Consider the following 19,504-nt stretch of genomic DNA (forward strand, 5'->3'; position numbering starts at 1 on the left):
AGCAGCAGAAACCAACAGTAAACTCCATCATCCCTGCCTGCAGCTTTCACTGTTGATAGGATCTCTGGAAAGCGTGGCCATGTGAAGCATTTTGGTTTAAGCTGGATGTGTAAATGAGTATCTTTCTGGAGATGCTGGAAATCAGCTACTCCATCCTGCATCCCAAGGGGGGACCAATGGCATCTGAGTCATTTCTGGCAGATGTTTGTTTAATACATTCCTAACCCCTCCAATACTGCGACCCAATCCAGGCACCGAGTCTGGCCCCATAGGATCCCATTGCTTCTGAGCTTGGGGAAGGTCAGAAAAGCAGGGGGCTTTGGTACTGTATTGGCAACAGCAGTGAGGCTTTGTGTGCTGCGTGTATTTTGGGTATGTTATGCTGAGATCAGTGCCGTCCCAATGCATCTCTTACTGAACGCATCTGGTCCCTAAATCAGCAGTAGTTCTTCAAAAATGAGATCTTTTTGATCATGTGCAGCAGATAAATTTGATGGCCTGCGTTGTGTGCTGCTCTTCAGCTGTTCTAAACAAATCTGCTTTGCGCTGCGTGTTTGATAGCAGTCTGCTTTTCCTGCTCCGCTCTGCATTTCTAATTAGCTGCTTTTTGGCTTTTCCTCTAACGTTTCTCAGGTAGGAGAAAATGGTTTCCAGCAATCTGGCCAACTTTGAACCAAATTCCCACGGCAGCAGCATGGTATGACTACCCCAAATCAGGTTGCTAATTGTGCCTTTAGCTAGCCAGCTGTTTCCTGCCCACATTCATACTTCTTGAGCCTGTGGATTCATTATGTGACGTCCCATGCTGTCCCATCACCGCATGTTCTTCTTACCCTAGGCGGCACAATGAGATCTTAAATCCTCCACGTTTAAGGGGGATCAACATGTGCCTTTTTGTTTTCCATTATTGTTGCTCTTCTCTATTGCATAGGGAAATGTGGGGCCCAGGGCTGTGATGGAGTCACCATCCTTAGAGGTTTTTAAGGAGAGGGTAGATGTGGCACTGAGTGACGTGGTCTGAACAGTCACAGGCGTGGGCTGAAGGTTGGACTTGATGATGGTCTTTGCTATCTTAATGATTTGATGGTTCTATGATTCTGTGAATTTCACTACTGCTCTCCAGGTGAGACCCCTCAGCCTGGCAGGCACTGCATTAATGTGGGCTCAGACAACTATGTGAGGGCAGGTAGCTCCCTTTCCCATCTTTCTGATATACAGCTTGAGACCCTCTGAGGTGGTGCCATTTTGGGGGGTATCTCTCTCCCTGCAAGCTGTGCACCCAGTCACGTCCATCCCTATGCACCCAATGGAGCAGCTGGGGACGCAGCCAAGTGACAAGGACAGCACTTTTTCTACTTATACTCTTATTAGCTCTTTTTCCTCTTTTTTTTTTTCTTTTTTTTTCCTTCTTCCCACCCCTCACACCCCTTCCCCCCCCCCCCCCCCCCCTTTTTTTCTGCCTTTTTTCTCCTCTGTCTCTTTCCATCCCCTGCTGTGTGCCTCAGCTCTGCGAGCCTGAAGGATGGCCAGATAAAAAGCTCCTCTTTCTTTTCAGATCCTTTCACCAAGCCAGCCCTCCGCCTCCTCCTCCCCACCCCATTCTCCTTGCAGATTTACTAGCAGCCTGAAGAGAAAGTGCCAGCATTAGCATTTTTAATAAAGAACTCCTTGGAAGGGATGGCAGCAGGCAGGGAGGTGGGAAGCTGAAGCCTGGGGGAAGCCCTTGCAAGGCAGAGCTGAAACTGAGCTGGTGGTGGCACTGGGATAGGCGTTGCTGATGGGAGATAGTCTCTTGGATCACATTTTTAGGTTGGATATTAGGGAAAAACCCTTCTTAGAAAGACCAGTGATGTATTGGAACAGGCTGCCCAGGGATGTAAAGGAGTTACCATCCCTGGAGTTATTTGGTGACAGAATAGCTGTCATGCTGAGGGACATGGTCTAGGGAGGTCACAGGTGTGGGCTGGTGGCTGGACTGGATGATCCAAGTGGTCTTTCTGACCTTGATTCTCTGACATCTGCCCCCTGCCCTGTACGGCTGTGCCCACATCTGGGCTGTGTCCCTTGTGTTTGTGTGGGGTGCAGGTGCTGCAGATGTGTTCCTGATTATCTCTGGGCTTGAAATGGAGCTCCTGGAGAGATGCATTGGGTGGAGTGGGCCTGGCTTCAAGCTTTCACTGCCAGACTTTTAGGTATCACTGGGAGTTGTGCCCTTGAGGGGCTGTTGAATGGCCTTGTGCTGATTTTCACCTTGTAGGCATATCTAGCCTATATGTTACAGTGCTCTTGCATCCCTGGGCTGGCCACCCTGTGTCTGCATCACTACTGTGGGCTGAGCACTGCTGGAAGTGCTTTTCATGACCATTTGTCCAGCCAAGCTGATAAAGAACAATACCTTGCTTCTGCTTTTGTTCCCAGCCCAGTGCACTCTGGAGAAGAGAGAATAAAGCCCATCTGTGGCAGTGTGGGATGGTGTATGTGGGCAGCATTCAAGGAGCTGGCAAGATGCAAGGAGAGCACTGCTTCCCATCCACACAGACCTTATCCAGGGCACTGTGCTCTGCTGCTGGATATAATCCTGTGCCTGGTCACAGAAGTACCATTGTGTCCCAGGCAGGAAATGAGCAGTGCTCTAATCCTGCAATCAGGATTTTTTTGTGTGTGTGTCCTTGCTGAAATAACTTCAGATTAGGAATTGAAGTGCTTGTGCAGGAGAGCTGTAATTGCCTTCAGAGAAAATCCCCAGGCTCACCAGGTGTTTGCCATGCTGCTTGTGTGGATGTGTGCCCTCAATGGACGTTTTAAAGGTGACAGGATGGAAAAATCAGCTTCAGCTCTGAGCTTGTTTCACAAATGAGATTTGGTTGGATCTGGTGGTTTCTCCCCTGGACTCCTTTTTATTTTATTGTTGGTCTCTGACTTGTTAGTCTCTCTGCAAATGACCCCCATGCAAGAGATGCTCTGTGATGAATGCTCTGCAAAAGATGCTTTGCAAAGAATTCTCTTCAAATGGGGCCATGCTGCATGGGCTGCACATCCCAAAGCATCCTGGCCATGGGTGTAGCTGTCCCTAGACACATGGCAACATTCCCATGGTGGGAAGAGGAGGGTGATACCCAAGGGTGCAGGGCTGTGAGGCTCAGGGATGTTGCAGGAGAGGGAAGAGGGGGACAGGAGCCTACTGTAGCCCAAAATAAAGGATGAGATATGCTGTTGACTGGGGGCACCAGATGTATATGAACATGTAAATCCTAAAGATTGCCAAAAATTCCCCCACTCTCCCAAAATTTTGGATATGGAATTATTTTACTATCTTGTACGTGCATCACAGGTACTTGCTGCAGTGCAGATCTGGGGAGGCATTTTGGGATGCTGGCATGATGCTCCTGTGTTTCTCTTCCAGGCCCTGGCCATACACAATATTCCAGCGTGGCTTTGACTTGGTGTTGGGTGAGCAGCCATCAGATAAGATTTTTCGGTAAGCCTGCCTTCAGCTTCACCACCATTCCTTGGGTCTCTTCTCCAGGCACTGGTGCTGGTTCTGGGGAGGGTACAGTAGGTGGCCCCCCATGGCTTGGCTGAACTCAGTGCCCTATGCCACCACCTAGGGACATGTGAGCTGGAAAGATCCTACTGCTGCTTTTTGGGGTCATTTGGGTGCATTTGAAAGACTCGTCCCCTCTTGATGCATCTCACAGTGCATCTGCTTCTGCTGCCTCCCCCTGCTAGCCCTGGAGCTGCGGCAGCTATGGACACCTTGGAGAGGAGGAATAAATACATGAATAATCCCTCGTTATCCTTCCTGCTCCCCACGCTCCCCAGCAGCGTGCTCCTGGCAGATGGATGCTGAAGAAGCCTGTATCTAGTTAGGGAAATATTTGGGATCAGCCTAGCTCCTTTTGTAGGGGAGGGGACAGGTTTGAGGGCTGTATTTCAGCAACGGCACTCCCCGCTGTACCCTGGCATGATGTCCCCACATCAGTAGGGTTTGGTATTTCCCCACATGCCCACTCTCCTGACAGGTTCACCTACACACTGGGGGAAGGCATGTGGCTGCCACTGAGCAAGAGCTTTGTCATCCCTCCGGCTGAGCTGGCCATCAACCCCTCAGCCAAGTGCAAGACTGACATGACAGTGATGGAGGACGCTGTGGAGGTCAGGTGAGTGTGAGCAAGGTGAAGGCAAGGCTGTTGAATAGTTTCTCTAGCAAATGTGCTGGAGGTGTGGCCATGAAACAAAGCTACATCCCAAAGGACATAGGGGCTGGTGAGTCTCTCTCACCCCAGGTTTTGCAGTACGCTTTGTTAGTATCAAAGTGGTGAAACACCTCCTACTCCCCACAGGGAAGAGCTGATGACCTCCTCCTCCTTCGACAGCCTGGAGGTTCTCCTTGACTCCTTTGGCCCTGTCCGTGACTGCTCCAGGGACAACGGGGGCTGCAGCAAGAACTTCCGCTGCATCGCAGACCGCAAGTTGGACTCAACGGGCTGCGTGGTGCGTGGCCAGCTTGGGATGAATATTTGTTGCAGTAGGAGCTGGTTTTGGTGCAAGTTGTGGCCTTTTCATATTTCCCCAACATTATTTTCTGATGGAGGGGCCTCTGAGAACAACCCCCCACATCCCACCTCTCTCTTCTCTCTGCCAGTGCCCGACGGGCCTGAGCCCAATGAAGGATGGCACGGGTTGCTATGACCGCCATGTTGGTGTTGATTGCTCTGATGGCTTCAATGGGGGCTGTGAGCAGCTGTGCCTGCAGCAGATGGTGCCTCTGCCTGATGATCCTCTGCTCTACAACATCCTCATGTTCTGTGGGTGAGCACCCCATCATCACCCCCAGCTAGGGTAACCTTGATCCCCACTGGTGGGGCTGCAGCTGATGGTGGTTCATATTGCTGGCTTTCCAGGTGCATTGAGGACTACAAGCTGGGCACAGATGGGCGATCATGCCAGCTCATCTCAGAGTCGTGCTCTGATGGTGTGGACTGTGGTGAGCCCCGTGAGCTGCCCATGAACCAGACGCTCTTTGGGGAGATATTCTATGGCTACAACAACCACTCCAAGGAGGTGGCCCCAGGGCAGGTGCTCAAAGGGACATTTAGGTGAGTGGGGATGTGGAGAGATGACCATCAGCAGGGGTCAGCCTTTCCCCTTTGGGAAGCCCTTGGGGGCCTCCAAGAGGCTGATCCAACCACATTTGGCCAAGCTTTGTAGGAGATGGATGGGTTGTGGGTATGGGCACATCTGAAGATGGCCACCAAGTGCCATCATGGCCTTCATAACTCATCACCAGAGGAAGAGCATGGTGCTTGGGTGCTTGGTTGAGTTTTAGGGATGGATTGCTGGCCCTTGTTCCCTGCCCTGTTCTCCTCTCTCCACTGTATTTCCAGGCAGAACAACTTTGCCAGGGGCCTGGAGCAGCAGCTGCCAGATGGGCTGGTGGTGGCCACTGTGCCCCTGGAGAACCAGTGCCAAGAGGAGCTCTCAGACCCCACACCTGACCCTGAGTTCCTCACTGGTGAGTGAGCCCAGCCATACCCTCATCCTTTTGGGGACGCTGAAAGATGTGGTGCCTTCAGCCTGGCTTCAGCACCCACTGCCCACCTGTGTCAGTAGCTGCAAGGAAAGGTGATGCATTTCCCCTATCTATCTCAGCCAACAGCAAATAGGGGGAGCCTATAACATCACTGCAACGGGTTGCCTTCTGCCAGCTTGTCCATTTGTGAGGGAGAGGCTGCAAATTAATTGTGTGGTGTGAAAGCTCAATTCTCCATCAGATAGCTGGGGAATTTGCAAAAAGGCTTTTGTTTTTAATTATTCTAGGCAGAAATGTTTTCCAAATAGTCTTCATTTGATTTCCAAATTGGAGTCACTGATGTAAAGAAACATTTAAAACCACAAATGTACCTTGTTTTGCCCTGTCAGTGCATTATAGGCTGTGAGGACTGAGGTGGGGTCCTAGGTCTGTTTGGCAGCACCCATAGGTTATCACAGATGTGACTTAAGGCAATGCCACAGTGGCCACAGCACCGTGAAGGGACTGGGGACTTCAGTGGCAATTATTCCAAAGAGGCAGAAGCCAGCAAATTATCCTATTCATTTCCCACCGCTCTGCTGGCTCTTTGTGGCTGATTAAGAGGGTGGGAGGAAAAAAAAAAAACAACTGGAAAGAAGTGAAATCTGTGCTGTCAGTAGGCAGATCTGGGCATCGCTGTGAATACACAAGAGGCAGAGCTGCTGAGTAAGGAAGGGCTGTTTTTGCATAAACACTTTGCAGGGAAGAGTAATGCTTTGAAGCTGTTTGTAACAGCCAGCACTGAAGGGAGAAGCACTGCAAGGCAGAGGACCTCATCCTCCTTATTCTCCGCCTCCCTTTATTGCTGAGGAGGGGGTATGAACGTTGTTTTCCTCCTGAACTCCTGCTGTGGGGCTGTTTAGCAGCAGGACTCACTGCTTCCCTGCTGAGCAGAGGTGTGCCACGTGGGAAGTGTGGCAATGGCACCAATGGGGAGGAGGTGGCTGAGTCCCAGCATCCTTCTGCAGAACACTGTGGGATGCTCTGGCCGTCAGAACCCTCAGTTCCTTTCTGTCTCTGGGTTGATCACCCTGACCCTCATCCTGGCCATCTTATGTGGGTTTACCCACCCCCAGCATTGCCATGATGACCCAGGGGACAGAGGAAGGCGATTTCCTGTGCACACGTGTCCAGCTCAGTTCCCAGAGCCTCTGGGCTGGCCACAACCATTGTGTGATGGTGACTAGGCCTGCCAACAGCTCATTTATAAAGCGCAGCTCTCATTAACAAAGCAATTAGCACACCTGGGCATGTCTGGGGAGGAAAGAGGGATGTAGGAGGAGGCTTGTTATCTTCTGCTGTATATCCTGGCCAGCAGGATGAAGTGAGCCCATGGGTTTTCTTTCAAAGCTGCAATGTTAATAAGTGTGGAACAGCTGATGGTGGGGGATATGATTTGTGCTGCCCCCTTCCCTTTGTTAGCTCACCTTGGTCGTGGTGCAAGGGACTGTGGCTGCTGTGGTTACCCTATGTCCAAGTACCATGTTCTCTCTTGGCAGGGATGGTGAACTTCAGTGAGGTATCGGGGTACCCTCTGCTGCAGCACTGGAAGGTGCAGTCTGTCATGTACCATGTCCGGCTCAACCAGTTGACCATCTCCCAGTGTAAGCATGTGGGGAGAAGGGGCAGCAATGGGATGCACAACCTGCAGGAGTCCATCACACTTGTGGGGGGCCCAAGGGCTAAGCATCCTCTTGTATTTTCTCCCCAGCCTTCAGCAATGCGCTGCACTCTCTGGATGGGGCCACCTCCCGCAGGGACTTTGTGGCACTGCTGGACCAGTTTGGCAACCACTACATCCAAGAGGCTGTGTACGGCTTTGAGGAGTCCTGCTCCATCTGGTACCCCAACAGGCAGGTCCAGCGACAGCTCTGGCTGGAGTATGAGGACATCAGTAAAGGTAGGAGCCCCAGGACTGTTTCCATAGCCACCCCTGGCTGAGCAGGAGCTGTGTTTGCCATTGACACAGGCAGGCACAGTGCCCAGCCTTTGCAAAAGCTGCGTCCCACCTCATTTTCCTATTTCCACCCGGCTCCCACTCACTGAAGCTGGTCCAAGGACTTCATGGACTGCAGCCAGCATCAGCCCCGGCCAGCAAGGAAAATAAATACCCACATCCCTGGGGAGATGAAAGACGAAGGCGCTAATCCCACCAAGCTGTCCCGTCTGATTCTGGACTTAGCTGCTATTTGCCTTTAATCCTGTTCCTTCCTTTCCTTTGTCTCCTCCATATCTGCTCTCTTCCACTCGCATCCCGGGGCCAGACTTTCCTCCTGCTGATGTGTGTTCCTCTCTTGGGTTGTCAGCATTTTGCTTTCACTTTTTTTGTCTGCACACCCGTGCTGCACTGGTCATTGGTAAACTGGGCAGGGGGTTGAGTGACCCCAGCACAGCTCTGTTTTCTCTGTAGAGGAGCAAGCATCTGCAACCTGCTTTAGAAATAGCACAGGCAAGGAAAGAACTGGAAATCTGGGGTATCGGGGACCACTTGGGTGTAAAACTCTCCTTTCTGAGCATGAATGTTACAGGCTCCTGGAGCCTGGGCTTCTTCCCAAGCCCACCTGTGTCCAGCCCCACTGCTGCTTTGCTGAGAGCTGGATCCAGATGTAGCATCTTTTGATTGCTAGTACTTGTTGTTTGGGGTATTTTATTTATTTTTTTCCCTCCTGCAATTTCCTCCTCTTTGATTTTCCTGCTTGGAGGCTTTTCAGGTCTGGCAGTCTCTTTCCACCCACAACATCACATTTTGGTTTTGCTCTGGCACCTGCCACTTTCCCTCCTTTGCTTTTTGTTTGCAAACGTCAGGAGCTGGATATCGACTGAGAAATTGCAAGAGACATCTCATTCTCTGGCTCCTCTTCTTTCCCTTCTATGCCTGTGAAGCTGCAATTCACAGCCAGCCCAAAGTGATCCAATTCCAGCTCACTGGGGTGGCTGAGCCATGCTCCTATATCCAGGACTTTAACAACCCTGTTTTTCCTCGCAGGGGTCTCAGAGATTGGCTTGGCCAGACCCTTCCACAGGAATTTCTTCCCAAAGAGCTGTGGATGTGCTGCCAGCAGCATCCCACAGCCACAGCTGGCAGTGCCCCTGGCCTCCTTCACTTCTTCCCACCCTACTGCCATGTCCTCATCATTGCTATTATCTTAAGAATTACCTAATTCTTGGGGATGAATGCAAGGAGGCAGTCATGAAGCAGCTGCCAAAAGGGTTGTGCTCCCCTTTGCCTCTGTGAATGGGGGCCACTGGCCTCAACAGGGGCTTTTTGGGAACCCAGGGAGCACAGAGAAGAAATCAGAAATGAAGCTGATTTGGAGGGAGGGACCAGATGGGTCCTTCGTGAGCCTTCAGCTGCAAGAATGAGGCTCCCTCTTGTGGGGACCCAGTGCAAGGGTGGCATATCATCAGCCAGGCAAAGGGCTGGGGAAACTGAGGTACAGAGGATGCCAGGGTGGGCTTTCCAGTTCTGATTTCTGCTCTTGAAACCAGAGGGCATTTCATCCATTTTGGGGGTGGGGGGTGGGAGGGAGAGGGTGGTGCATTGGGCACCCTCTCTCTTAGGAGCATCCCCTTTGCAATGGTATGGAGCCCATCCCTGCCCCCCTCTTTTCTCCCCTCCCCTCAGGCAATTCTCCATCGGATGAGTCAGAGGAGCGCGAGCGGGACCCTAAAGTGCTCACCTTCCCTGAGTACATTGCCAGCCTCTCTGAGTCAGGCACCAAGCGCATGGCAGCGGGTGTGCGGATGGAGTGCCAGAGCCGTGGGCGCTGCCCCTCATCCTGTCCCCTCTGCCACGTCACCTCCAGCCCTGATGCACCAGCAGAGCCCATCCTGCTTGAGGTCACCAAAGCAGCACCCATCTACGAGCTGGTCACCAACAACCAGACCCAGCGGGTGAGAAGCTGGGGGTGGTGGGATGGCATTACGAAGCTCTTCACAGGCAGCTAGCATCGCAATGAGTTTTGGCAGCTCTTGCCAACCCCATCCCCAGGGTGGGTGGACCATGCTGAACTATTTCACTGTCACCCATCAGGGAACAGATGAATCATAGTGGTCTCTGCCATCTTAATGATTCTAAGATCATCCAGTCCAGCCATCAGCCTATTGCCACCATAAGCACGTGCTCTGGTGATGGGATGCCAGTCTGAACTTGCACCTTTTTTCTCCTTCCCAGCTCTTGCAGGAAGCCACCATGAGCTCACTGTGGTGCTCAGGCAGTGGGGATGTCATTGAGGACTGGTGTCGCTGTGACTCAAGTGCCTTTGGGGCTGATGGGCTGCCCACCTGCGCACCTCTCCCACACCCCATGTAGGTCCCTATGTCTGGCCTTGTGATACGGTGGGTCTAGGAGGTGGTGGTGGTGGTAAGGGGTGGTGGAGCTAGGGTGGCTTTGTGGGGCAGTTTTGCCTACAGGCAGTGGGCCTTGCCCTCTCAAGGTGCTCACCAGCAAGCATTGCTCTCCAGCCTACGGCTCTCCACCGTGCATGAACCCAGCAGCACACTGGTAGTGCTGGAGTGGGGGCACTCGGAGCCCCCCATCGGAGTGCAGATTGTCGACTACCTCCTCCGCCAGGAGAAAGTGACCGACAGGATGGACCACTCCAAGGTGGAGACTGGTGAGTGGGGCTCACTGCAGGGAGAGCGGGATGGAGGTGCTGGAAGACACTGTTTGCAGTGAGGTGCTGCAAAGTATTCCTTATCCCATAGGAGAGGAAGTAGCCCCTCCCTCCTTTTCATGACAGTGAGCATTGCAGGGGGCCCACAGATGGTAGGGAAGAGCAGTGGGTCTGTCTCCACACCAAACTCATGTGTGAGCCTTGGTCTGCCTTTGCAGCATGGTGGTGGGCACAGCCCTGGGGACACCAATGTCATCATCTGTGGTGTGTCCTCTTCACTCCCCCTAGAGACGGTGCTGAGCTTTGTGGATGACATCATCTCTGGTGCCAAGTCCCCCTGTGCCATGCCAGCCCAGGTGCCTGACAGGCTCTCCTCCACCATCTCCCTCATCATCCGCTGCCTGGAGCCTGACACCATCTACATGTGAGTCACCTCCTCTGTGTGAGCCTCCCTGACTTTGTGTGAGGGCCCAGGACCTGCAGCTTCACTGCTGTCCTTCTGGCCAGGTTCACCCTCTGGGGAGTTGATAACACGGGGAGACGTTCCAGGTCCAGTGATGTGACGGTCAAGACGCCCTGCCCTGTGGTGGATGATGTCAAAGCTCAAGGTGAGATGCTGACTCAAGACTTCATGTGTGTCTACACAACTGAAAAACAGCCTTGTTGTTCAGGGCGTGGAGACTTGGTTGGGATTTGGACATGGGTTGGAAGTGCTATTCATAGGGTACATTTATATCCTGTGCCTGGGCATAGGGTTGAGTGTCCACAGGGTAATGCTTGGGACCAGTGACAAGGAGTTCTCCTGACTGTCATGTCTCTACACACATATCCTGTCCTGGCTGTGATGCCTACTTCACCCCAGACACACGCAGACACACTCTGTGCTGTTGAGAACATGGGTGAAGGGGTAGGAACTCAAGATGTGTTGAAGATGGGTGGAGAAATAGCTGAGGAAAGTCTTGCTTGACCTGCCCAGAAAGAAGATGATAGCTGAAATGGTGTCTGAAGAAATCCCAGTTGTGTTCCTTCTTCTAGATAAATGGCATTGTACTAGCAGTACCTGATGTCACCAACCATTTCTCTTCCTAATTGGGTCAAACTATGAGAACCTAAACTGGATTGATTAGTCCAGCTGAGCCTGAGGAATGCCATCTACTCTGTTGTTCCTCCTCTGCCTTGATATGACATTAATCATACCCCAGGGGACAAATCTTGGCTCCAGTAAATGCCACAGAGGATTTGTCTCTTGGCTTCACTAGAGCTGAGCATTATCCTGGTGGGCTTTGTTCTGTGCACCCCACTGAATACTCCTTGTTCTTATGCCCAGAAATTGCAGACAAGATCTACAACCTCTTCAATGGCTATACCAGTGGCAAGGAGCAGCAGACAGCCTACAACACCCTGCTGGACCTTGGCTCCCCCAGCCTGCACCGTGTCCTTTACCACTACAACCAGCACTATGAGAGCTTTGGGGAGTTCACCTGGCGCTGTGAGGATGAGCTGGGACCCAGGTAGGCTCAGAAAGCAGACCAGTGCATGGGTGTTTAGGATTTGGCTATCTCCCTTGAAGGCTATAATCATGGGTCTGGGTGGTGGAAAAACAGTCAGCCCCATCATACTCTGCCACCCTACCAGGTCTACACTGACCCTGGAGTTTGGCCTAGTGCCTTGATGCTAAACTCCACCAGGGCTGCTTCAGGTGGCTGTAGCCCCTCAAGTTCAGGGCTTAGGGAAGCCCTCCCGTTCCCAACTATGGAACCAGCCATAGAATCAAATACTCCCTTCTACCCATCTCCTTCAGCATCTGTCTTTGTGATGTTTTGTAGCATCTAGCCTCTAAAGAGCTGTACTCTTGAGTCTGGTCAGCGGTCAGGATTACTTCAAATGTACATCAGTAACAGTTCCTATCTACAAAACACACAGTCCCCTACAGTGCCCTCCTTTGGATGCCTTCTTTCTGCTGAGCTGCTGTTTTCCAGCTCTGTTTCTCCAAGTCATCACTTACAGCCTTCTAGCAGAGGATCCCCTATCCTCCACATAGAATCACAGAATATTTTGAGGTGGAAGGGACCCTTCAAGGCCATCTGCCCCAACTCCCCTGCATGTAAAGTCTTTTAGGCACCTCTCCTAGTTCAGCTTTGCTGGGATTTCCACCAACTCCTCATTCCCTCAGCACTGTGGGACCCAGCAGGCTTGGACTCATGTCTCACCTTTGTTTTGAGCCCAGCTGTGGTGGTGCAACTCTGTCCCCAGTGCCACATGTGAAATCCATCCCCAGTCTGCATGCACCGTGACATCTGTTGTGGTGGGGTTTTTCTTTGCGATGAGTGCATCAAATTCCTTAGTTTGGGAATCTGGATTTGACACATAGCCACAAGTATTACCATCAGTGAGGAAAGGAATGAACCCCAGAACATGGGGTGGAAGCTGCATTCTCCAGCCCATGTGGCAGTGACGTTGGCATGGGGTGACGAGAAATGCCTCTGGATTATCCAAATATTACTATTTGCTTCATGAACCTACATGTCAGAGGGTGAATTCCACCCTCTGGAAACACTCAGGATGGGATGATATGAGCTGCTGATGAATTGTTTGCAGCTCGCACTGCTTGGAAAGCCGTTTAGGCAGCTGCAGTCAGATCTGGTGATGACAAATCTTGGAAAGCAGACCTCCTGTTTGATTGTCTGCAAGGGTAAAGCAGCCAGATTGGTGGTGACAGGACAAATCACTTGCAGATGATGTTATTTAGCCAGCAGAGAGTGTTTGTTTGAATGTTGCCGATGCTCCTTTGAAGCTATGGATCTGAACCCATGAGATTGGCTCTGCAGCGTTCTTCCACCTCCATGCTGTCATGCCATCTTCTGGCTCTGCCTGCTTGGGGAATGCTCATATCCCCTTTCCAGACTGGACCTCTGGCAGGTTTCAGCTACAGGAAAGCCAGTGTTAGCTTTGGCTGGGCCTGGGCTTATAGAATCAGTCACAGACTGGCTTAGTTTGGAAGAGACCTTAAGGATCAATGGAGGTTGCCCTCCACCAGTTCAGGTTGCCCATCCAGCTTAGCCTTGAGGGTCATCATCTTCTTCCAAACAGCTCTGCCCTGGCTGTAAGTATGGTGTGGCTGTGGGTATTTCTATGTTTCCTACATATACCCTTGAGCTGTCAAGCCAGCACCAACACAGCTGTATTCTCTACATGCAACTCTTGCTTATCCAAGCAAAAATGTGACAAAGAAGGTTTTGTTCACCCCGCTATCATGATTTGTGTGTCTGCGACCTGCCCCACGCTGTGTGGATGCTGTTACAGCTACCAGTGGAATGTCTTCTATCCTGACCCCACCAAACTGACCTTAAAGCTGGCTGGAAAACTTCTTCCAGCCCTTGGGTCGCTTCCATTTTTGTCTGGGTTTCCAGGCACATGTAATACTTGCCTGCAAGACACTTTATTTAGATCCATTACCTACACATCTGCCAGATTCCCTGGAGATTGCTGGAAGTGCTAGACAAGTTTAAGATGAACATAATGTGTTTTATCTGGACATAGTGTTGTTCTTGATAAGAGCGTTAGAAGTGCAGTTTCTAGAGGAAAACCATGAAAAGAAAACATTTTAGCTCATATTTGGCCAGGATCACCCGTGTTCCTCCACAGCTTCTTCTAACACAAGGCTGGATATTCAGCACTTCTCATTACCAGGACAAGCCCACCCCAAAGCTGTGTTGCCCCAAGGGTGCAACATGTCTTTGTTCTGTTGCAGACTGATTCCTCTCCCTCCGCCACCTGACCTTGTCTCCTGGCTTTTTAGCTGGGCTGCACAGACAGTGTGGGTTGCCTGATGGCTCTTTACCAAATGCTACTGCTTGTTTTGCTCTCTGCAACTGGTAGATGCAGAATGTGCGTTCCATAAAGTGGAGGGGGAGGGAGGTGCCACCATATCCCCTTCTCTTTCAGAGCTTTTTGGGATTGACCCTCTGTTGTATGCCTCAGTAGTAGTCCTCCTAGCTTGCATGCTGTCCTGTGAGATGCATTTCCTAAACCATTATTATGAACACTGTAAGTCATGTACCAGGAGTGTCATTGATTATACTTACATTTTATGATATTGCATCTTGTGGGGCTCATAACAAACACCCACAGGCCCCACTAATACAGATAACAAGCATGAAATTGTGAATGCTTTTTTTTTCCCCCTAACTCTCCACACTCAGCATGTTAGTTCCCAGTGCTGTACATTTCTTCTCCATCTCATCCCTCTTAGCCACTTGACAGCAGGGAAGTGATACCCCAGCACATTGCTTGTGCCATGACTGATAAGATCATCCTGTCCAACCATCAGCTCATGCTTCTGACTGTTCTAGGCCATGTCCCACAGTGTCTTACCTGTGTGTTTCTCAAACCTCTCTAGGGATGGTGACCCCACCACCTCCCTGGCTGTTAATTCCAGTGCCTCATCTTTTTTTATGAGAAGTTTTACCTATTACCCAACCTGCCCCCCCCCCCCCCCCCCCCTTGCTGTGATGTAAGACTGTCACCTCTTACTCTGTCATTGCTACCCAGGAGCAGAGGCTGAGCCCACCTCATCAGAGCTTCCTTTCAGGCAGTTGGAGAGAGTGATGAGGTACCCCCCAAGCTCCTCTTCTCCACATTGACTCACCCCATTCCTTCAGCTCTTCCCCACCAGACTTGTGCTATAGATCTTTCACAACTCAGCTGTTCTTCTCTGGACATGGTGTAGCAATGGAGGTGATGCTGCTTGATTAATTGATGACATCTACCTCTATGCTACCATTTCCTAAGGGGCATTAAACCCTCACCAAACTTGAACTTGCATGGGGACAACGCAGAGTAGAGGAAGGACATGGGCAAAGTCTCGGGCATCCCTAACCACTTCACTTTTCTCTGTTCCTGCTCTTCTCCTCCCCTTCCCACCACCCCATACAGGAAAGCTGGCCTGATTCTCTCGCAGCTGGGAGACCTGAGCAGCTGGTGCAATGGGCTCCTGCGGGAGCCCAAGATCAGCCTGCAGCGTTCATCCCTCAAGTACCTGGCCTGCCGCTACAGTGAGATCAAGCCCTACGGGCTCAACTGGTCAGAGCTCAGCCGTGACCTCAAGAAGACGTGTGAGGAGCAAACTCTGAGCGTCCTCTACAATGACTATGGGGACAAGGACTACTGAGGGTCACACGCAGGCCCTCCCTGGGTGGCTGCGGGGGTTTTATATATTGACTGGGAGGGGGGAGGGCATCTCTGGAGACAAAAATTGGGATTGGGGAATGAAATGGCTGCTCTGTGCAGGACTGACTCAGTATTAGTTTCTTCTTCAACTTGGCCAAAAGCCTTTATAGGTAGGAGTCTTGTGGGACCCAGTTTTCTTGGTTCTTTTTGTTTGTTTCGCCAAGAGGTTCCTCAACTGGTGGATGTGGGTGCATGGCCCGGGGAGGGCAGGCTGGAGGACACAGCCCTCTGCACCATGCTACGTCCCTGCTCCAGTCATAGGAGAAGCATGGTGATTCCTATGGGAAGGGAGAGCTGGTGATGCAAGTCAGGTTGAGATTCTAATGGTCATTGTGGAGCAGAGGAGTCACTGGGCATCCTAGAGGTTTTGTTGGTTTTCTTTTTCTAACTGTAAGGCATGAGGTGGGACCTGATGCCACACCAGGCAGGGCTGGCCTGGTGTCACCAGCCCAGGGGAGAGGAAAGGAAGTGGTGATGGGAAACTCAGCTCCTCAGGGTTCTTCTGTCATGGTCAGAGATGTGAGTCCTGAAGGGCAAAGGCAACTTGGCCTCGGGGCCAGCAGCTATGTGGACATAATGATTTATTTTATTTTACATTTGTGGGATCAAACTCTTAGGAAATCAACTGAATAATCCCTTCCATTTTATTATTTTTCAAAGCCAACATAGTAAAGACTTGAAAGCAATGATGGAGTAGTGTTTAGGAGAACCGCAGCCAAGACAGCAGCATCCAGTTGGCATGAACAAGGCTGTTTTCTGCATCAGCTGCTCCTGAGCCATGGAGCAGCCCAAGGTGTGCATGGTGAGAAGAGTGGGACATAGCATGCGCGTCCTACAGGGCTGCCTGTCCTTTGTGCTCTTTCTTCAGGGGGTGTTGCTTTCCCATATTCAGGCTCACATCTGCATCTCTCACCAGTGATTTCTTTTCCTAAAAAAAATATCAGAGAACTGGGGTTGTTCTGGGACACTGGGCTCTGCTCAGAGCAAACTGTTCTCCACAACCCTTCTACTGCTGCTGCTGTTGGAGGCAGCACAAGGCTTTATTTTAGCTTCAGCTCCCAGCCTGCTTTGCAGAGGAGGCACCCCTGGATTTGTTGACTGTGCACCTTTGATGTGGGTGAGACAGGAACCCTGCTGTATTTTTTTATTATTATTATTATTTTTATTTTTTCTGATGATGTCTCTTCAGAGTGAAATTTCCATTTTTCAGTCTTGGCAGGAGCAATCTTCAGCCTGTCTCTTTCCATTTCCCACCTCATTCCTACTGCTACCTGCCCAGGATGCAGCTGGAGTATTTGTGTGGTGTTGGATGGGAGCCACCAGCACTGCCCTCTGGTGCTTGCACAGCAGCCAGCACAGGAACATCCTCCTGCAGGACCACGCTGCTCCATCCCTCCCTCCCTATTTACAGACCTCTTGTTCAGGGCAGCACCTGGAAGTTGCTGTGAGCAGCCACCAGCAGTCAGTATTACCTGGGTGCCGATGTGAAACCTGTAATGAATTAGTCTGCTGAGGCTCACTGGGCCAACACTTGCTTTTTGCAAGGGGGAAGTCAACCAGGACCTTTGGGCCTCTTCTCGCATGTGGCTCCTTATATTTGGATGTGCCAGACGATGCCAAAGGCTTGGTGCTCAAAACAAGACTGTCTCTTCATGCATTTGGGCAGGTGTCCCGTTTCCTTCCAGACAGTGGGAATCCTGACCAGGATGCTTTGGGTTGGTCTTTTTGCTTCTTCCAGCCGACACCAAGTCATCCTTTAACTTCAGCCAGGTATGGACAAAGGGCACAACACCCAGCGCCTCAGAGCAGGGCTTGGGCCAGGGCTGCTCTGGCTCGAACACAACCTGGTGGCTGGCCAACTAGTACTGCTTACATGGCTTTTATATGGAACACAGATGGGTTTCCCCTTGGTAACAGCATCCTTTCATTGCTGATGAATTTCAGCAGATGAGATGAGAACAGCGCAGGGATGCTGCCAGGAAGACCTGGAGTACTTGCACCTTTCTCACAGGCTTCTTCACCCAAATTGATGATGGGGCACTGTGTATGCTCCCACTGCTGATCATTCACCTGAGAAGAACCTCTGGGCCATTTTCTTTTCTCTGCTATGCCCGTCCCCCATACTAGCCTTACTACCTTTTAATTGTCGTGCCGTTATTTAACATATGAAGATGGTTTGGTCCTTTTATTTCAGAAGATGGCTACGATTCATGTTCCTTGATGTTATATTAAAACTCTAATGTGACGTTTTACTACTGTAGATTGAAAGTAGGGTGCTTTAGGGTGGGATAGCCACGGGACAAGAAACTCAAAACCCTTACGGATTACTTAAAAAAAGGTTTTGAATGAAAACAACTACAAAAATCACTGTAGCATTATGTAAAACTCCAGGTGATAATTCAGCTGACTATTAAACGGAGCTGTTAGTAATCTGTGGCTCTGGCAAACCGGGGTGTTTGTTTATAGCTTTGGTCCTGCTGGTGTAATCTGGTGGTGGTGGATAGAAGCTCACAGCCTTTGAACTTGGTGCTTCTTCCTACAGGTTTAACTGTCTGCTCTGGGTAGCCAAGTCCCAAAACACTGCTGGAGCCACGTCCTGCACTTTGCATACCTGCTCCATGGGATGGCACAGCTGCCTGTTGGAGTTTGGGTTTTGGGAAGGATGATGCACCTTCACTCAGGGGTTCTCAGTCCTTGATCTGGAAACCTCCAGGAATGCTGGGAATTTGGGAGCAGAGTCTCAAATTAACCTGTTTCTTTTCATCTATAATGTGAATGGATGGTGCTGTCTGGCAGCCAACCACCCCTGGGGAACCTTGGGCTCCTTTTGGCAGACTTTTGACAGAGGTCCAGCAGCATAAAGAACACTGACTGCCTACGAGTGATGTGAAAATCAGTGCCTGAGCAGATTAGCAGGTGATAAGGATGCCTTAGAAGTCTCGTGTAGTGTGATTTCGTTTCCACTGCTCATAACAACTACAGCATGCCTGTAGTTGGCCCCTTCACCAGGATTATTTTCCCACCAGCTCTGCCAGACAGGTGGGAGACCCTGAGTCTGCCACATATGGGAGACAGGATGCCTATGAATGTATGGGAGAGAGAGGGGGAATTCAAAGGCTGTAGAGCACAAATCCATCAGAAAGCAGACGTTGTTAAGTATTATGGAACAACTTGATTTTTTTTTCTCTTTCCACTTCTTAATTGCAAAAAAAAAAAAAAAAAAAAAAAAAAAAAGAGTTAAAAATATACCCAATGCTTTCTTCCTGCTATTTTCCATGCAGCTAAGTACTGTGGCAGTCACTGCACTATAACCTATGGAAGAGGAGGAGAAGGAGGATGGTGATGAGGAGGAGGAAGAGCAGAGGGGCTATGTGTTTCCAGGGCGTGTTGTTGCAAGCATGAGCAATCCAATGTGGCTGCCTCATCACACCTTCAAAGAACAGTCCTATCTAGCAGTTGGCAACCCTGCCCGGGGCAGGGGGATTGAAACTAGGTGATCTTTAATGTCCCTTTCAACCTAAGCCATTCTATAATTCTATGAACCATTCAACCATTGAATTGTGAAATGGCTTGGTTTGGAAATGCAACCTCCTCAAGGGTCATTTGGTTTAAAAGCAAAGGGATAAATTCAATTCAAAATTGGCAAAGTGGGCTATAAGGGATACACCACCAGCTGAAACTAAGCAGCAGCTTTAGGGTCTGGAGAAGGGGTAGGCAAAGCCCAGTCTTGCTCCTGCTAGCATTCCTCAGCTCCCCAGCAGCAAACAGATGTGTTACTAGGGTTGCTGTTGGCCATCCTGAAGTGCAATTGCTGCCAAAGCTTTCCCAAATCCAGTCTGCAGAGCACCACCATCCTTGTTGAACTGTGCACCCTTTGTCTTGGGAATGTAGAGGTCAGCCTCTTGCTCTGAAGTCCGGTGCTTGGTGAAAAGGAGAGGATGAGAAACCAGCTCTTCACTTAGCTACTGCCATAGACATTATTCTAAGTGCAAAACCTAGTCTTGGTTGCTGGAGGCTGTAGAAGCTCTTAATGCCCTGTTTTCTGTAGAAGTAAATCTGATTCTGATGGAAGTCCACAATCTGCAGA

General features: G+C 50.6%; 1 protein-coding gene across 3 annotated transcripts in view; it reads left to right on the forward strand.

The window, feature by feature from the left end:
- The window catches only part of ASTN1 (astrotactin 1), a 39,336-nt gene extending 21,489 nt beyond the window's left edge, over positions 1 to 17,847 (forward strand). For all 3 annotated transcript variants that reach the window (XM_015869786.3, XM_015869785.3, XM_032446144.2), the window contains 15 exons: positions 3,404 to 3,478; positions 4,023 to 4,160; positions 4,344 to 4,494; positions 4,646 to 4,812; positions 4,905 to 5,099; positions 5,388 to 5,515; positions 7,072 to 7,176; positions 7,284 to 7,472; positions 9,198 to 9,466; positions 9,747 to 9,880; positions 10,037 to 10,188; positions 10,477 to 10,612; positions 10,696 to 10,796; positions 11,516 to 11,699; positions 15,124 to 17,847. In XM_015869786.3, the coding sequence (XP_015725272.2) occupies positions 3,404 to 3,478; positions 4,023 to 4,160; positions 4,344 to 4,494; positions 4,646 to 4,812; positions 4,905 to 5,099; positions 5,388 to 5,515; positions 7,072 to 7,176; positions 7,284 to 7,472; positions 9,198 to 9,466; positions 9,747 to 9,880; positions 10,037 to 10,188; positions 10,477 to 10,612; positions 10,696 to 10,796; positions 11,516 to 11,699; positions 15,124 to 15,358 (2,359 nt within the window). In that variant the 3' untranslated portion in view covers positions 15,359 to 17,847. The remainder of the gene's footprint in view (positions 1 to 3,403; positions 3,479 to 4,022; positions 4,161 to 4,343; positions 4,495 to 4,645; positions 4,813 to 4,904; positions 5,100 to 5,387; positions 5,516 to 7,071; positions 7,177 to 7,283; positions 7,473 to 9,197; positions 9,467 to 9,746; positions 9,881 to 10,036; positions 10,189 to 10,476; positions 10,613 to 10,695; positions 10,797 to 11,515; positions 11,700 to 15,123) is intronic.
- The last annotated feature ends 1,657 nt before the right edge of the window (positions 17,848 to 19,504 follow it).

The sequence above is a fragment of the Coturnix japonica genome, chromosome 11 (assembly GCF_054131305.1).
Source record: "Coturnix japonica strain WE chromosome 11, WE-NBRP24, whole genome shotgun sequence".
Taxonomy (NCBI): Eukaryota; Metazoa; Chordata; class Aves; order Galliformes; family Phasianidae; genus Coturnix; species Coturnix japonica.